This window comes from Alligator mississippiensis, chromosome 3, assembly GCF_030867095.1.
Source record: "Alligator mississippiensis isolate rAllMis1 chromosome 3, rAllMis1, whole genome shotgun sequence".
NCBI lineage: Eukaryota > Metazoa > Chordata > Crocodylia > Alligatoridae > Alligator > Alligator mississippiensis.
The window spans coordinates 22,278,009-22,295,154 of record NC_081826.1 but is presented as its reverse complement, the minus strand read 5'-3'; the positions used below and the strand labels follow the sequence as shown (position 1 = coordinate 22,295,154).

Here is a 17,146-nt window from a genome sequence, read left to right as displayed (position 1 = left end):
GGAAAAGGTTGGAAAAGATCTAGAGTTCCATGAAGATCCCAAACCCAATAAATGGTATTGCCGGTCAAGCAATCGATCAGCCTTCTGTTAGTTTCAAATGTAGATGGCAGCGTCCAAGGTCTAAAAGCAGTGGTGGGCAAAATATGGTCCGTGGGCCAGATATGGCCTGTGGAGGGACATGGTCCAGCCTGCGATGGGTCCCACCAGGCCTGCTGAGCATGCAGTGGGGCTGAAGCAGCTCCACAGCTGGACTGTCCTTCTAGGCAGCAGCTCTTTCCGGCTGCTGCAGCCGCTGGCCGCAGCCCCATGGTACTGGTGGGGACCCACACGCACAGTCCTGACCACAACCTACCCCATGTCCACTCCAGATTCAGCCCGGTGGAGCAGACCAGCTCTGAACCAACCAGAACCCACGTGCACAGCCCCAGCCCTGGCCCACCCCACGTGCTCCAGACTCGCCCATCCATGCTGAGCAGCAGCAACAGCAGCTGCTCAACACAGGGGAAAAGCGGTCCCTTCCCTTCACCGCTACCGTGCCCTTCTTGCTCTAGCCACCCAGAGCCAGTGCTTGGGTGGCCTGCAGCTCCTCTGCACTGCCACCGCTGCCTCGCTGGACAGCTCTTATCTCAACCCTGAATCACACCACTTAACATGTATATTTATATGCAATAAGGAGCAAAAGAGAAAATAGTTAAGATAACATGCAAAATGTTTGGCAGATGTTAAAACAAAAAAATACAGTTGCATGCATAACAAAACACATATTTGTGACAAAAGAAAAAGATAAGGTATTTCATTCAGAATGACTACAGAGCTGCTCAATATTTTTCATCAATGTTAGTGGACTGAAAAGTCCAGTTTAAACAGTTTTCTGTTCATTTCTTTGGGTGGAAAGAGAGGTCAATTTTTACAATTTTTCATTGTTCAATCAGAAAATTTCAAAGTGAAAAATTTAATTTCAGATTGATTTCATTTTGAAATGTCTCTTTAAGCCTAAGCTGTTATTTTAAATCAAAATGGAAAGAAAAATTATAGACGGACTGTTTAGCATTCTTCCAGTCAAAAAGCTGAAAAAGAAAAGGAAAATACGGGTTTTCTACAAAGCCCTTTGGGTGGAGTAACACGGTCTGCACAGAATTATATGAAGCTTCATAGTATTTAAAACCAGACAAAACCATAAAAACACCCCCATCTGAAGAGCTCCATTTACTGTATATACATGGGACAAATGAATCTGCAATGAGCCCAATCCCATGATTCTCACACTGACAAATCTCAGCAGATGTTTGATTTACTTGGGTTGGATGAAAATGATATGGGTTCAAACCTAGCATTTATTTTATCAAGTCGATGTAGATGAATTGTGTTTGTCCATTCCAAACCCTTTTAAAATCAGAGTAACACAATGGTGAAAATAATGCTGTACGGTTGGGACTATTTTGCAGTTGAGAATTATCATTGTAGTACCTGGATTTATAGCTTCCCTTAATGGAGACTATGAGGGTTGATTTGAATGCGTTAAGTAGAAACTCTACTAATCTGTCACTCAGCTGTTTCCTTTATAACCTGCCCTCATAAATCACATGGGTACAGTATATTTATCCAGACAGTTATTCAATCAATGTATTATTAGCCTCTCCTCACCCTTTTTAAAAAAAATAGTTGCCTTTGCTTGCCAATTTTATTTAACTAGGATCTTGCTCTATCCCTGTGCCTCTTTGGCTGGCCACCTCTCCAGCGCTTCGCAGTCACGTGGAAGACAGAAGTTCCTGGTGACCTTTAGGGCTGTGCAAAGCTTCAGTTCCCAATTTGATTCAGCGAAGATTCGGCCCGATTCAGTGGCCGAATCTCCAAATCCGAATCAAATCAGAGGACCCTTTAATCTCTCCAAATCAAATCAGAACCCTCCAAATCAATTCAGAGAGATTCAGAAAGATTTGGCGATTTGGACATAGACACAGCTTTAAATGTTTTTTCTGCGTACCTCAAGGTACCAGGCAGCTCATGAATGCTGAGATGCTGGGGCACATGGAACGCCCCACAGGAGCACAGGGGGGTCCCCAGCGTGCTCGGCAGCAGACCTGGAAGCGGACCAGATGCACTTCCAGTCCACTTCTGGGTCTGCTGGGCTGTGTGCTGAGGGCTGCCCTCTGCACCTTCCCAGCTCAGCGACTGGTGCCTCCTGGGTCTGGGGGGACACCCAGGGCCCCCCTGAGTCCAATCGCCGAGCCGGGGAGGCACAGGGAGGCCCCCCAGCATGCTCCCCATAATACCTGGAAGTGGACCGGAAGTACTTCCAGTCCACTTCTGGGTTCACCACCAAGCACATGGAGGGCCCCCCCACGCACACTCCTGTGGGACGCTCCATCTGTCCCAGCATCGCAGTGATCACGAGCTGTGCTGGTTACCTTGAGGTATGTAGAAAAAACATTTAAAGCTGCACCTATGTCCGAACCACTGATTCTCCGAATTAGCATTGAATCTTCAGATTCAGGTTTGGTCGAATCGAATCAGGGGAGGTGATCCGAATCAATGAATTGAATCACTGTCCCCGATTCAGGCCCAATCCAAATCAGAATCGAACTGGGACTGCTTCACATACCCATAGTGATCTTCTATACTTTCCCTCTTGTTTCTAATGCAGGAACCTGGATTTCCTCCTCTTGGCTAGAAAAGAGTGTTCTAGGTATTTATCAGTCTATAAGTGACCCTGAATCAGCCAGGGATTGCATAGCAGTAACAGCTGCTGAGGATACAAGAGCAAACGGCATCTCCCAAAGCAACAGAGGCAGCAAATGGATTAGCGGTGCATCTGCAGCACCAGCAGAAGGTTTGTGGGCAAATTTTAATATTGCTCATCTCTCCTTCCCAGCAACAGTCTCGTGACTTCTTTAGCCATTTAAAGAATTAGAGCTGTGTTAACATTCTGTCAGGCCATTTATTTGGGCATATATCCAGACCTTCCTGCTTAAACACAGATTGAGTTCAGACTAATGGCAGGGCTTTCATGTGGGGCCCTTCGCTGGGAGCAGTTATCATCCAGTATATTCCGGCTTTCAGTCAATGACCTTTCTGTTCATATAAACACGTTGTCCCCCCCCCCCAGTATTTATTTTCAGAGAACGTAGGTCAGCTGGATGCTGCCGAGTTAGACCCTGGAAGAGGCCCCCAGTTGGCAGTGTGAAGCAATTACTCCTCTGCTGCTGCGGGAGGACAACAAGGGCCAGCACAGCCCACAATTCAACCCAGTTAGCAGAGACAGCAACCAGTTAAAATGCATCATATGGGCACTGTGTCAGCACACAAAGGGCCAGAGATGGCCCCAGCTCATGGAAGCTGAGGTCACTACGTGGCATTCAATGGAGTGATGAAGTTTTACACGAACCCAAATAAGCAGCCTCTGCTGGTTAGACAATTGACCACAGCGAGAAGTGTATTAACTTGCTGCACATGTGTATGTGTGTATGTAGGGGGGTGAGAGAAAATTATTCCAGGGATGAGTACAGCTCTTCCTCATTCTCTGGAGGCACCCCACTATGCATCACCAAAGGAGATCACATACCAGCCATTACATGCACTAGCTAGTATGAATGAGGTAAGAGCAGAAGACATTTACAGAGGATAAACTGTTCTTTGCAAAGCAACAGTAATTTAAAAAATATATATTTCTGTACTAAACCTTTACCCTCCCGCCGAACAGTTGGGGCATTCAGGAAATAATACACAATGAGCTCAAGCAATAGTAGAGTTTGAGGGAAAGCCAAAAGCTTTATGAATGCAAAAAGCATACTCAAGTCCAGATGTTAAATTCCCCCGGCAGTTTCCAGTCCACAGGAACTTTGCATGCGTTAGGTAAAAGGGATTTGGGCCCATCATAAGAAATCCGGTCTGACTTTTGAGGTTCTGCAACAGCACTTCCCATTAGCTTCTTGTTTATTCCTTTGAAGGCTCAATCCTAGTCCTCATGAAGCCAACTGGACACACGGTATTGATTCAATGAACAAAAACTGACCTTCGGCCCCAATCTGCAATGTGCTACTGTATCCTCACCCCAACTAGGGCAGTTGTGCAGAAACTAAACCCCAGATCACTGGACCTAAAACATGAGCCTTCATTGTTTGAGCTAAAAAACAGTACTATCAGCTGAGAGACCAGAGCATCCTCAAACTGCTAGTAATCTAGCTACTAGAGGAGGAAAAAAAGAGGCAGAATATTAGTTTGGTTAACACTAGGTCCCCCCTGAATACCTAGAGTCAGGTTCACTTCTCTATTACTCAAATGAAAAGACAGTACCACAGTCAAATCTAACCTCTCCACTTCAGTGGGAGGTGATCAGCACTTTACAGAATTAGACCCAATGGCAGCACACAGATAAAGTATTAATGAAGATAAAGCTGCTTTGTCACAACCAATCTGCATATCTTCTAACTTAGAAACTTACTTTCAAATTAAATTTAGAGTAAGATACAGAAAGTATTACCAACCTCCCCCACCACCCTTTTTATGATTTCTGCTACAGAAATAGCTAGTGTTAAAGGCAGTTCCACAAAACTTATAAATATTTCTCACATACTGTCGTGTATTGAGTGTACACGTATGTTCCGTTCTCTGTCAGCAGAGTGATGCCCAAATTACATTACAGTGTCTTGTGTTGCTGTCTGCTGTCTGCTTTACCCATATAGTATTAGGAAGTTGTTGTTAATAAAGGTAGTTCCCCTGGTCTTCCTTGTGTGATCTCTCCGGGACAAGAACCCCACAGATGCACTAAAGATATTTCACCACTGAAATTAAAACAGGGAAACACGTTTTGACCACTAAATGTACTTGCAACATGGAAGAACTGAGTAGCTACATTGGTCTTAAAGGAAACATAACTTTGACAAATATCAGCCTTATGAGTCTTAAAACCTACAGACCATGAGGTCAAATCCTCTGTTGCTGTAAGTAGACAAGACTACTGAATACAGTACAGTGCTAACCGTCTCCACCACTCGAGAACTGGGACTCTGATGTTTCCTTTCATTCTTTTCTTTATTTTGGTGTCCAAACATTTGATTTTCTATTTTAAGACGTTCTAATAATAGGGGGCTAGACATTGCTCTCCAGATGGTCATACAATGAGCATTTACTAATAATTAGTGGTACCATTAAATTGAAGAGAACTCACATGAACTAAGGTAATTATTTGTGGAAGCAGATTCTGACATTAACTGAAATGATGCTGATTAGTGAGTTTAACAAATATATTAAGTGTCCCTAAACCTTGAGGAAATAAACTTATTTAAAGCCCTTTACTAGTTTTGCCAATAACGGCAACATCCAATAGTTCAGCAAACATTTTGGATAGGAATGCACTGTACGTTAATCATTTCTAATCAGTTTCTCCCCATCTACTGTTCTAGCTCATTTCCTTACAATTAAGAACCACATTTTACTCAAGTGCTACAATACAGATGTGTTACTTCAGCCGTGACATACAATACAGTGCTTTATCTAAGCACAGTATTAGTGAAAGCTTAACCCTTTCAGTACCAGGCCTATTAGACAAACAAATTAAACAGCAGTTAGTAAAACTATCTAGCCAGACAAGTATCCAGATTTTTCTCCCTTCAGTTAACATGAAAAATAATATAATTTAACTGTATAGCAATTTTAAATCTACTTGCAAGCAAATCTGAAGCACCAGTTGAGACTTCACAGCTAAGCTCCCTAATAAAATACACACACACTTACATGACTCACTTGAGAGGATGTATGACGCTGCCATGCTTGGTCATTTTTGGTGGCTCTATTTGCACACTGGATTTGTGGTGGTATATATAAAATACAGCTTTTGGTAGGTGGGCTGGATAATCTTGCTGTTGTGGCCAGAGTTAAATCTGGATAATAACTGATCTGAAGTTGGTTAACTGCATTCTATCTAGTTCAGTTTCCCTGCAAGGGCAACTAGCTACATTCCTCATATCAGAATTTCCTATATGGTATTGCTGTGCTCTGGGATCCTGCATAGAAATGAGAGCTCAGACTTCCTATTTTTCTTCAACACCCTTCGCTAAAAGATGTCAAAGGCTTTTCTGAGTGTCCAACTATATTTCACCTACCACGTTTATTATTTTGTTAGAAGGTAGGGTAGAAATATAGATATAGATATATCTATAAACACACACACACACACACACACACACACAGTGTTATTATTTTGTTCACATGCTTGAAGAACATTTCCAGATTCTCCTTTGAAATTATAATGCAAGTTCACCCCCATTAAATTCTGATCATCCAATTATTGTCTTGCTCTCTTAACAATTGTTTCAATTTTCCTTATATTGAAGTACTTTTAACAGTTCTAAACAAGCAGATGCTGAAATTAAAAAAATATATCAAACTTGAAATAAGAAGCAAGGTTTTAACTGCTAAGAGTATTTGACCACTGGAAGAGATTACAAACACATATGGTATATTCCCATCACCTGGGAACTTTGAAATCAAGACCAAATGTCTTAGTTCAGCCACAGGATAGTGGACTTAAGGGCAAAGCTAATGGGTGAAATTCTGTAGTCATGGCCTTTAATATCTATGCTATAGCAAAGCTATTTATGAATTTACCATTAGTTACTGTGCTGAAAACCACAGCTACTCTGACTGCTGCAACAGAACTCCAGCTCAATTACTTCCAACTGGAGCTAAAGGAGACATTTGGCATAGATTGTGCAGGGTTTTGCCTTCCTCTACAGTGGGGGGATGGCCTTCTTCCTTGGATCTCCACGGCATATTTTAAAGATTCTTGCCGCAGCAAGACACTGGCCACCTTTCTCTTCCTGTTTTGCCTGTGGTGAGTTAGGGTGTTATGCTTTGTGGTTGCATGTCAGGGTTAACAGTGTAGTTTTACTCATGGGTTAGACAAGGATTGTATAGGATAGTTTGGATACGGATGATCCAGCCTGTAGAAAGGGACTGGACTACATGACCTCCAGAGTCCCTTCCAGCCCTACTTCTCTATGATTTTATGGAAGTCTTCATTGCCTGTTCTAGGACTCATTACACACAAATAAGTAGTTCTAATTTAATCTATCAGAGGGCAATAATATATATAAACCCTAGCTAGGCTATTGCTAATGGTGTGAAATTCATCTTCCTCAACTCTTAGAATGTATTCTTGAGAGATCCAAGCCAAAAATAAGACATGCTACCACAGAAAAAGCCTTAATCTTTTAATTTGATATAATGTGTTTTACAGGAATTATCTAATGTTTAAAGATGTATATCAAACTAAGTAGGTAAGAATCCATGTTTACAATTCAGGTTTTCACCAGGGAATTGCTGCCAGCATTTAAAAAAAAAAAAAAAAAAAAAAAGATGTTGTTTTCTTTTTGGGTATTCTTAACTTGCACATACAATTTGAATGTGGGAGTGAGGCCCAGGGTCTTAAAGGTATTTAAACATTTAAGTGCCTTCAAAAATCTGGGTCTGAATTCTTAAGGAAGAGCAAATATAAAGTGAAAAGAATTATTGAGGCAAATCATGTTCCACTTAGATGGGTTGGTCCCAGTAAACCTTAATTTATAGTGCCCATATTTTCTTTAAATCAACTTGCACCAGATTTACTGTGAGGAGGGTGTACTGATTCCTATGAAAGGTGATACAAGCTGTCTGCAGACTAAATTAGCTCATAATCTGATCTAATCAATGAAAGACATCTCGTGTTCCCACTCAGATTCTCATATAGGCCTTGGAAATGGTATAACTTGGATGAGCTGCCTTCCTCACACTGTGATTTTATATTCAAATTAAGGCTTTAAAGGCTATACAAGAAAACTATTAAGGATGGTCCATCTACTAGATAACAGAAGTATGCATTCAATTAGATATATTTTACTGCTCCTTTGCTTTACTCTCCTTGCACTGCCCCCTCCTCCTTTGTCTTTTATATCCTAACTTCTTTCTCCTCCTTATACTCTGCTTTCTGCACATCCTTTCACAGCACCTGATGAAGTGAATTTGGGTTCTCCCTCTCCGTCTTTCTATATACAGACTAAATAATATACGTGTATACCTATCCTGCCTTCTATAAAAACAATGTTTACACTCTTTTATTTGCATGTTTGTTGTATTTCTGAGAAGTAACTATGTACGGGCATTATAATATGTGTGACTACACAATCTCAACCCTAGCCTTAGTCTTAGCCGTAGCAAATGGCTATAATTTGTATGTAAGCAAGGACATATTTTGCATCCTCTGTAAATTTTTACAAACTTGTATGAGGTGGGAATTCTTTGGCAAGTACTGTCTTCTTTGCCCTAAAGAGAGCTTGTGGCCAAGTCATTACTGCAGAAAATATGACAGCACAAAAGTTTTTCCAGTACAGTCGAAAGGTAGCCTGTAGCTGTATTTCAGCAGTATTCAGATGGTGGCTCATGAGACACAAGCGGTTCTTCACCTCACTAACCGACTCTTTGCAGAAAATATTATTCAAGACAGTATTATGAGTTTTTGTAATGCAATACATGTGGTTGAAAAATGGTATGTTAGTGTTACTTGGACATTCACATTAAGTTATTTAATTATTGTACTGAGGTTATTTATTTTCCTTTAAACTGAACTGTATTTGCTGCTAGGGGTATTTGATACTGTCACACTGTTTACACTGACTGCTCATGTGGTTCTTGAGGACTCAGGACTGAGTGTCACTGCTCAGCATACTCAAAGCAGTTATTTTAAGGATTGAATTACTTTAGTTCAGCAGAAGAAGGCTAAGAAGGGGAACAGGATTACACCAAAAATTTTCTATATTTTACTTCAATTTTCACTTTTAAGGCCTAAGGCTTCAGTATTTTCAACACCTAGGAATACTTTGCATAAGTGCCACTGGGAAACTACTATACTTTGCACTAGGGAAAAGCAGAAACACTCTCAAAAGGTGCATCTACACATGCGCTTTACTGCACAGTTGACTAATTAGTTCTGCAGTAAAGCATCACTGTCTACACCTGCAATGGTATTAGGGCACAGTAAATTAAGTAACTCTGCTGTAGGACAGAACTATCTGGGACAGGGGCAGGCAATTATTTGGGCCTGAGGTCCACATAGGCAGTTCTGGGTCACCCCTGCCCCCAGCAGCCCAGAGCCCATGCACCCTGCAGCCCCTCCCCCCTACCACCAGTGCACAGCCCCAGCCCACCCCACACCTGCTCCAGACTTGCCACAGCAAAGCCAGAACCCACGCACACAGCCCTGACCCAGGCCTACCTCGCCCCTGCTTTGGATTGCCCACTAAGCAGCAGTAGTGGCTGGGCAGAAGCTGCTGCTTGGAGCAGGGAAAAGTGTGCCCTCCCCATCACCACTGTTGAGCCCTTCTTGCTGCAGTCACCCATGCCTGGGTTGCCCTGCAGCTCATCTCCACTGCCATCACCGCAACCTCCAGGCTGCCCAGCGGGGCAGTGATGGCAGTGCAGAGGATCTGCAGGGCACAGGGTCTTGGTGGCAGCAGGACAATAGTGAAGGGGAGGGATTGCTTTTCCCCTGTGCCGAGCAGCAGCTTCTGCCCGGCTGCTGCCACTGCTCAGCAGAGATGGGCGCATCTGGAGCAGGCGCATCGTGGACTAGGATCAGGGTTGTGTGTGCAGGTTCTGGATGTCCCACTCTGCTAGGCCAAGTCTGAAGCTGGCACAGGGTGGGCCAGGGTCAGGGCTGTGTGCACAGCTCCCCACCTGTACTATGAGGCTGGGGCCAGTGGCAGCTGAAAAGAGCCACTACCACCTGGACTGCCTAGAAAGGCAGTTCAGCTTCAAAGCCTCCTCAACCCCATAGAGTGCCCAGAGGGCAGCAGGATGCACCACAGGCCACACAGTGCCTGGGTCAGGCATGACCAAGGGACCTACTGCAGGCTGTACAAAGTCCCTCCGTGGGCTGGACTCGGCCCGTAGGCTGTATTTTGCCCACTCCTGGTCTGGGACAAGAATTTCCTACAGTGGAATTATATAATGCACCAAAATGCGTGTGTAGATGTTGACCAGGGCTGGCTGGGGCACAAGGGTGCTACAGTGCAGGGGGTGCCTGCTGGCTAGCCCTTTGTGGCCCAGCCAGCCTCTCCACAGCATGTTGAGCTGGGGTGGAACAGCTCCAATCTGGCAGGCTGACCCCCAAGGTCCCCTGAGAGCCTGGAGCAGGTGCAGGCAAGGGCTGCTCTGCCCCTGCTCAATGTGCTGCTTCCCCAGACGCATGTGTAAATACTGCACCCGGGAGCAATAAACTCCAGTGCAAACTGCACCATAGTTTATTGCTACATGCTAATTGCACATGTAGATGAACCCAAAGAGTAGAAGATTGCTCCTACCCAACTACTGTATTAGTTTAATAGGGAGTCAAAAACAATTTACTTCTCCATAAAGACGACTCCCATGAAGATCCCATCTGTCTAATAGTTTCTTTATGGCCATCATGACTAGAGAAGTTCTGAAGTATATTGGCAAGTTAGAAGGTAATGCAGTTCAGGTGTATCCTGTCTCATTTGACAAATACATATAAAATTTCCTTTTTACCTTAGTCCAGGGGTTTTCAACCTTTTTTTAGTTTAAGTACCCCTGGCAGCCAAATACCAAGCGGGAAGGGGGGATGTGGCACGCAGCTGGACGTGGAGCAAGATGGCGTGCAAGGACAGAGTGCCACTGCCTCCTAGGACCAGGGGCGGGGCAGGGCAGGGAAGCTCACTGGGCTGGATGAGGGCAGTGGTACCCCTCTGTGGGGTGAGGAAGCTCACTTGGTTGCTGTGTGGCAGTGGCGGCTGCCGCGTGAGAGCTTCCTCGCTCTGCAGAGGGGCATGGCTACCCTCGCTCCACCCCAGCCCTGCTCCTGGGAGGCAGTGGTGCTCCATCCCTGCCTTCATGCCTGCCCACGGGTACCCCCTAGGACTGGTCTAAGTACCTCCATGAGTACACGTACCTGGGTTGACAACCCCCGCCTTAGTCCAAATAGATTGAGCCAAAGAAAATCCTGTCTTGACAACACAGACTTTCTTTCAGTTTTTAATTTTATTGCAGGAATATACAGAGGTAACCTGTAAAACACAATCTCTTTGGCCAATTCTAACATACAGAAAGTGCCAAGATACAACTGTCAGTCTTGTATACATTTTCATACTTTTGTGACTTAAACCCCAAGCCCCACACCCTTTCCTACTTAAATATAAGTGCCTGGCATTGCACAAGAATAGATGTCTCTAGGCTTTCTGTAGTGCCTACTTGAAGAGAAATGTAAGAAAAATAAATATTAGACTCCCAGCAGGGGTGGTACAGGCACCTTCCCTGGAGATCTTCAAAAGGAGACTGGACACACACCTTACTGGGGTTATTTGACCCCAGTTGTCCTTCCTGCCTAGAGTAGGGGGGATGGATCCGATGATCTCACAAGGTCCCTTTCAGCCCTAAACTTCTTGAATATAGATCTATAAACATGCTGTAAACTAAAACTGATTCTTAATTTCAGATGCATTTGCAGCAACACCGAGAGCTGCATTTAACCAGAATCGCCAAAGTGCTTGGTACTTCCCCGGATTTCTTCTCCACCCCAATTCACAACCCATGTTCTCAGACTAAGCAGGAATTGAAGTCAAGAGGTGCAGAAGGAAATGTGACCCCCCCCCCTCCCCACTCTCAAAAGAGCTTTCTCCCCTTCCCACAGCAGCTGTAATCACAGCTCTCCCTCTCTTTGTTCAGTCTTCTTTAAACAGCCTCCTCTCCTTTCTCAATTACCCTCCATTGTACTAATGTGACAACCGGCACATGGACCAGCACAAAGGGTGAGACAGACCCAGGACCTTCAGAACTAAAACTACGGAACTAAACAGGCAGATTCTAAATTAAGGGAAAAGATCACATCTTCAAGGGCCTGGAAGGAGGACACAACCCACCGCGTCTCCAGTGGGTTGCCCGAACCATTTATTTTTGCATACATTTACATTCCAAGTTGTTCTTGCTTCCCTTTCACTTTAGAAGGGTTGGGTTACAAGTTCCCTGTGTCCACCCCTTCGGCAGAGGGAGCAGCATGCTAGAAGACTCAGCTCTTCTTTTTACACTACAACACAATATATTATGCAGAAGATGAACACAGGAAAATGAGGGGGGACCTTCTGCTCCCTCCCTCCCTTACAGACATGCAGGGCAGGCCACAATTTGGCCTTAAACTTTGTGAATGTATTATTTACCTGGTTGATCACTTTTGCAGTGTTTGTCAGAGGTCATCATGCAAGACGAAAGCAAAACCAAGCATTTCATAGGATTTGTAAAGTGCTCTTAAGTCTCCCCGGCAAGATTTGAGGGTGCTTGGAGCCTTTGGAGATCGGGCCCTTAAAACTGCATTGTTGTTGAACTCATCATTACTGGTTTGGGGCCCAACAAGAAGGAAGCACCAACAAGGTAAGCGTAACAAAAAACAATACAAGAAATGCGTTGCCATCCTTGGCTGGCAAGGTTGTTCAGCCCCACCAGTTGCTTTTAATTGGGGAGAATTTCCAGAGGACTGACTCTAGCATGTCGTAGCAGCTTCTCTTCCTATACAGCTTGATGCTTTTAATACATCACTCGCTAGGAAGCTTTATGGAACTGCAAGTAACCCATCCAGGGCACAATCCCATTCCTGCTGCAGGCAACTGCAAAACTCCCATTGACAGGGACAGAAGCAGGAACAGCTCAGTCAGATCTGATGCAAAACACACTTGTTCTCCTTTCAAAACAAGAGAAAAACGTTTATTCTGCCTTTCTTCAGGTCAGAAACAGCCTGCTTGAAGCTGCCTTGCTGAAGAAGGAGCTTCAAAGTGGGAAACTGGATCTCACTAAGTTATTTTACACTGCTTACACAAGCCATTCATAGAGCAAGCTTCCTTACTGAAGTGAACAGCGTGTCCTAAGGGGACACTGTGGGCAATTCTTATTTCAGTTCCTGCCACAGACGCAAGTACACTCTGGTCCAAGGCAAGCCTTTCAGTGACAGAGCTGTGCATAGTAGTATGTTAAATATCCATAGGGTTGACTATTCAAATATGCCTTTGCACATGAACCCGTACTGCTATCCTGGCACAGAAGTAAGAGCCAAAAGACACCAGCATTCATTTCACTGGATCAAAGAACATAAGGCAGCAGCTGCAATCACTTTAAGAGAAGCGGGGGCAGAGGGGACAGCAGCAGACAGAGTCCATGGTCAAACGGCCTGATCTTTGCTCCCACAAGGAACAAAACTGACTCTTTTACAAGTGCTGCACAGCTGCAGCATGTCTAGACTAGCTTCTCGTGTGTTACACAGAAGAAAAATGCCTAAGAAAGTAGTAGTGTTTGCTTATGTCAATCATTAGACAACACCAAAGGTCAAATGCTGTCCATATTAGTACCCACAGAGCCCCTGGGCTTCATGGGTGTAACCAATGACACAATTTGGCCACAGCAGCCTCTCCCTTTTTCTCTCCCTCTCTGACACAGAAGATGCCTTCATAAGCTGTGAAGCTAGATGAAGGGGACGGTTAGATCCTCTGGACTTAGTGCTGGCTAATTCCTCCTGATCCACAGGATGTACAGTTACTTTCCACTGCAGAAGATGCAGAGCAGATCAATGGGTTGCTCATTTTTTACTGCCAAAGACCCCGCTAGAGTTTACTTTTCCTCCCCAACTCCCCAGAGAAGCTTTTACGGCATTTCCTTTTCATACCCCACATTCAGTAATTTGCATGCGACCTCAAATGCACCCCTGAGGCTGCGGTCCAATTCCCCATGGCTCCGCAAGAGGGTCCCAAAGTTCCTTAGTAATTCAAAAGCGGCACATCAGAAGCTGCTGTGGTTTAGAAATATCAGAAGGACCACTTGAAAAATGACTGAGCAAATCTATTTCAAAGCAAAACAGGAGATAAAGAAAAAAAAAATCCAGAAGCAGGCGTGTCACACCGCTCCACAAATGCCAATGACCCTTCGATAAATGAACTTACGTGCAAACAAGCAGGTACTTTAATCAAACATGGGCACCAAGGGCATTTTCTCTCTAATGTACACCGAGTTTTTTTCCCCTTCTTTTCAGCTGTTCCTTCTCTCAAATCTAGTAAATACATTAACCCTCCAGCAAAAAGGGGGGGGGGGGGTTAAACTCTTCTTTTTCTAAGCCTGAAGATTTTTGTTTCTGATCCTGAGCTCATTGTCCCCTGTTTCGTACCCTTGGAGCGCTTGCTTTCAGCTGGGTGTCCTCGGAGGTGTGTGCCAAAGCTTTAGAGCACTGTGCATGTTGGACTCCGTCTCGAGGGCGGTTTCTAAAAGGCTGTCTCGCGCTTGGGAAAGGAAAGTCTCTGCTTTGCGTGTTTTGAAATGAATGTTTCAGGGAGACCCTGGCCAGGTCCCCTCAAGTTTATTCTCTCCCTTTGCATAAACTGGGGCATTGTGCGCGTGGGGGGCACATTTCAGTCGTTCCAGGCCAGGCGGGTTGGCACAGCCCTGCACGACCTGATCTGCTCGTTTCTCTCTCCTGGCTGAGTGAAAGTGGCCGGGCTGTCAGCCTCCGAGATCCCAGGTGCTGTTAACTCCTCCCTGCCCAGTCAAACCTAGCGCTTGCCTGGATGAAAAGGCGCTGGTGCCGCTTTCAATCCACACGTGGGTCACTGCAGAGACATGGCACAAGGCTCAGCGGGCTGGGGTGGCACCTACACTTCTGGTGGCCCCGGACGAACTTTTAGTATTGCCCCCCTTTGCCAGAGAGAATGATAATCATAATTAAAAAATACCATTTTCAGGCCCCCTTTCTGTCCAGACCCCGAGCGGGTGCCTGCGTCCGGCCCTGGCCGAGGGGGCAGAGCTCAGAGACCCTCAGCCCCCACCCCACTTGCCCCTGGCACCTCCAGGGCACAGGCAGCAGAGACCAGCCAGCCTCAAACCGGAGTCACTCCATTTAAGCCCTTCCGTGCCGCACACAGCACTCATGCATCCTGGGGCTAGGGGGGGACCCCCAAGCACATTAACCCTTTACCTTCCAGCAGGGACCAGCCAGCCCCAAACCGGAGTCACTCCACTTAACCCAACACACGTGCACCAGGGCTGGGGGGGGTGGGGGGGAACCCTCCTCGGCGCATTAACCCTTTACCTTCCAGCAGCACCTCCTTGCCCGCCCGCTTGAGCGCCTGCACCGCCTCGTCGTGCGTGGCGTCCCGCAGGTCCGTGCCATTGACAGCCAGGATGGCATCGCCCACGTACAGCGCCTGGGTCTGGTCGGCCGCCAGCCCCTTGAAGATCTTGCTGATGAGGATGGGCATCTTGTTCTCCTTGCCGCCCTTGATGCTGATGCCCAGCCCGCCCAGCTCCTGCTTCAGCACCTTCACCCGCCGCTTCTGGTTGGACAGGCTCTCGGGCACCTGCTCGGGCGGGTCGGTGAAGGCGGTGCGCACCCCCGCCGCCGTGGGGCTGCCGCCCGGGGACGCCCCGTTGCCGCCCAGGCCGTTGTGGGCCGCGCCGTCGGGGCGCTCGTCGCAGCTGAGCACCAGCGCATCCTCGCCCAGGTGCACCAGCACCCGGTGCCAGCGCTCCCGCACCAAAACTTCCAGCCAGCCGCTGCGCTGCGCCCGGCCGCCGCCCGCGCCCGCGCCCGCGCCCGCGCCCGCCGCTACCGCCATCTTTGGAGCATTCTTAAAATACCATGTGATTGCACACACCGGCACCCGGCACGGCTCGGCGCGGCGCGGCTCGGCACTGCACGGCGCGGCGCGGCGCAGCGCGGGACTTCGCTCCGCGGACGGGGCGGGGCGGGGCGGGGCGCGGCGGCCCCTCCTCCTCCTCCTCTTCCCGCCCTCCCCCCAGGGGCTCCGGTGCCGAAGTTGCAAACAGGGTGGCAGGGCTCCTCGTCCTCGGCCCGGTCCCACAGGTGGGAAGGGCGCCCTCGCCGGAGCGACTCGCGACCCGGTGTGAACGGCAGCTAGAAAGAGGCGCTGCGGCGCGGGGCAGCTCCGGGGGACGCGGCCGTCCGCGCTGTGAGGGGCCGCGCGGGTCGCCGGCACCGGGGCCAGAAGGGGAGGCTTGGTTTTATGACGACAGGACTAATGACACGGTGTCTTGGGGTGATTCTTGGTCGAGTTGGGACTTCTAGGTAATAGAGGACATCGCAAGTTTTCATGGGCACTCCAATAAAGTGTTTGGGTTTTTTTTCCTTCCATTTTAAATTGAGTAACTATAGCTCCAGGCCCCTAGCTGATTAGTGAAGCTTCTCATTTCTTTTTCACTGGAGAAACGTGTACGACACCATCTGCACCCTTTTTCTCAAAATCCTGGATCCACCCGTCATTACGGTGCTATTTGGAAGAGTGAAGTTGAAAGCAGTTACAGCGACTGGGATGCTGTCTTTCTGGGACAGAGTGACTGAGTTTAAAACACGCACACATACACACAGACGTACACGCTCTCACACATTTTCTCCTGGGGAAATTTGCTGGGGATATTACTGTGATACAACCTGCTAGGAAAAACAGCCAAAACAAATCCGGTTCAACGCCCCCCACCAAAGCGTGATCCCACAAGCTGCTCCATGTGCACACAGCTGTGCTCCCAGCATGGGCAGCTCTGTGCACAGCTGCTTGCAAGACCCGAGCAAGAATCACAATGTCTGTCATCCTGGTACAAACCATCGGAAAAAAAAACAGAGAAAAGACGAACTTAGAGAATAGAAGATTGTTAAAGTCAGGCTCTTACCAGAAAGCAAAACAGGGTTAATTCCTTCACTGAAAATACCCACTATCCCACCTGGTATGATGAACCAGAGAACTGCTGGCTCCTTTAGCTGAATCTCAATTGAAGCAGCTTCACTGGGAGAAAGAAACAACCCGTGGATCACGCATGACCTAAGTTGTTAAGTGCTTTATAATGTCACCCTCCATTGCCTACTTGCTGGATTTTTCAACAAACATCTTTATGCTTCATCCAAGTGCTTCTCATGTGGTAAGTATCCACAAAGCCACCTCATTACCACCCCCCTTCAGATTCTTCTTGCGACTCTCCTTTGCTGCGATGCCTACAGAAAACTCAAACAGGCAAGCTGGTGATGTACTATATTGCCTAGCGTGCTGATCAATACTCATCCTTTACATGTGCTCACCTGTTATATGTGATCTCTTGTGTTACAGTTGGTTTACATGAT

The 17,146-nt window shown here is 46.7% G+C and overlaps 1 protein-coding gene across 1 annotated transcript in view; it reads right to left on the bottom strand.

Moving 5' to 3' along the window:
• Positions 1-15,713, bottom strand: part of SNTB1 (syntrophin beta 1) — a 185,510-nt gene extending 169,797 nt beyond the window's left edge. Inside the window, exon 1 of the mRNA XM_014603855.3 lies at positions 15,107-15,713. Coding sequence (XP_014459341.3) covers positions 15,107-15,632 — 526 coding nt within the window. The 5' untranslated portion in view covers positions 15,633-15,713. The remainder of the gene's footprint in view (positions 1-15,106) is intronic.
• Between the last annotated feature and the right edge of the window lie 1,433 nt (positions 15,714-17,146).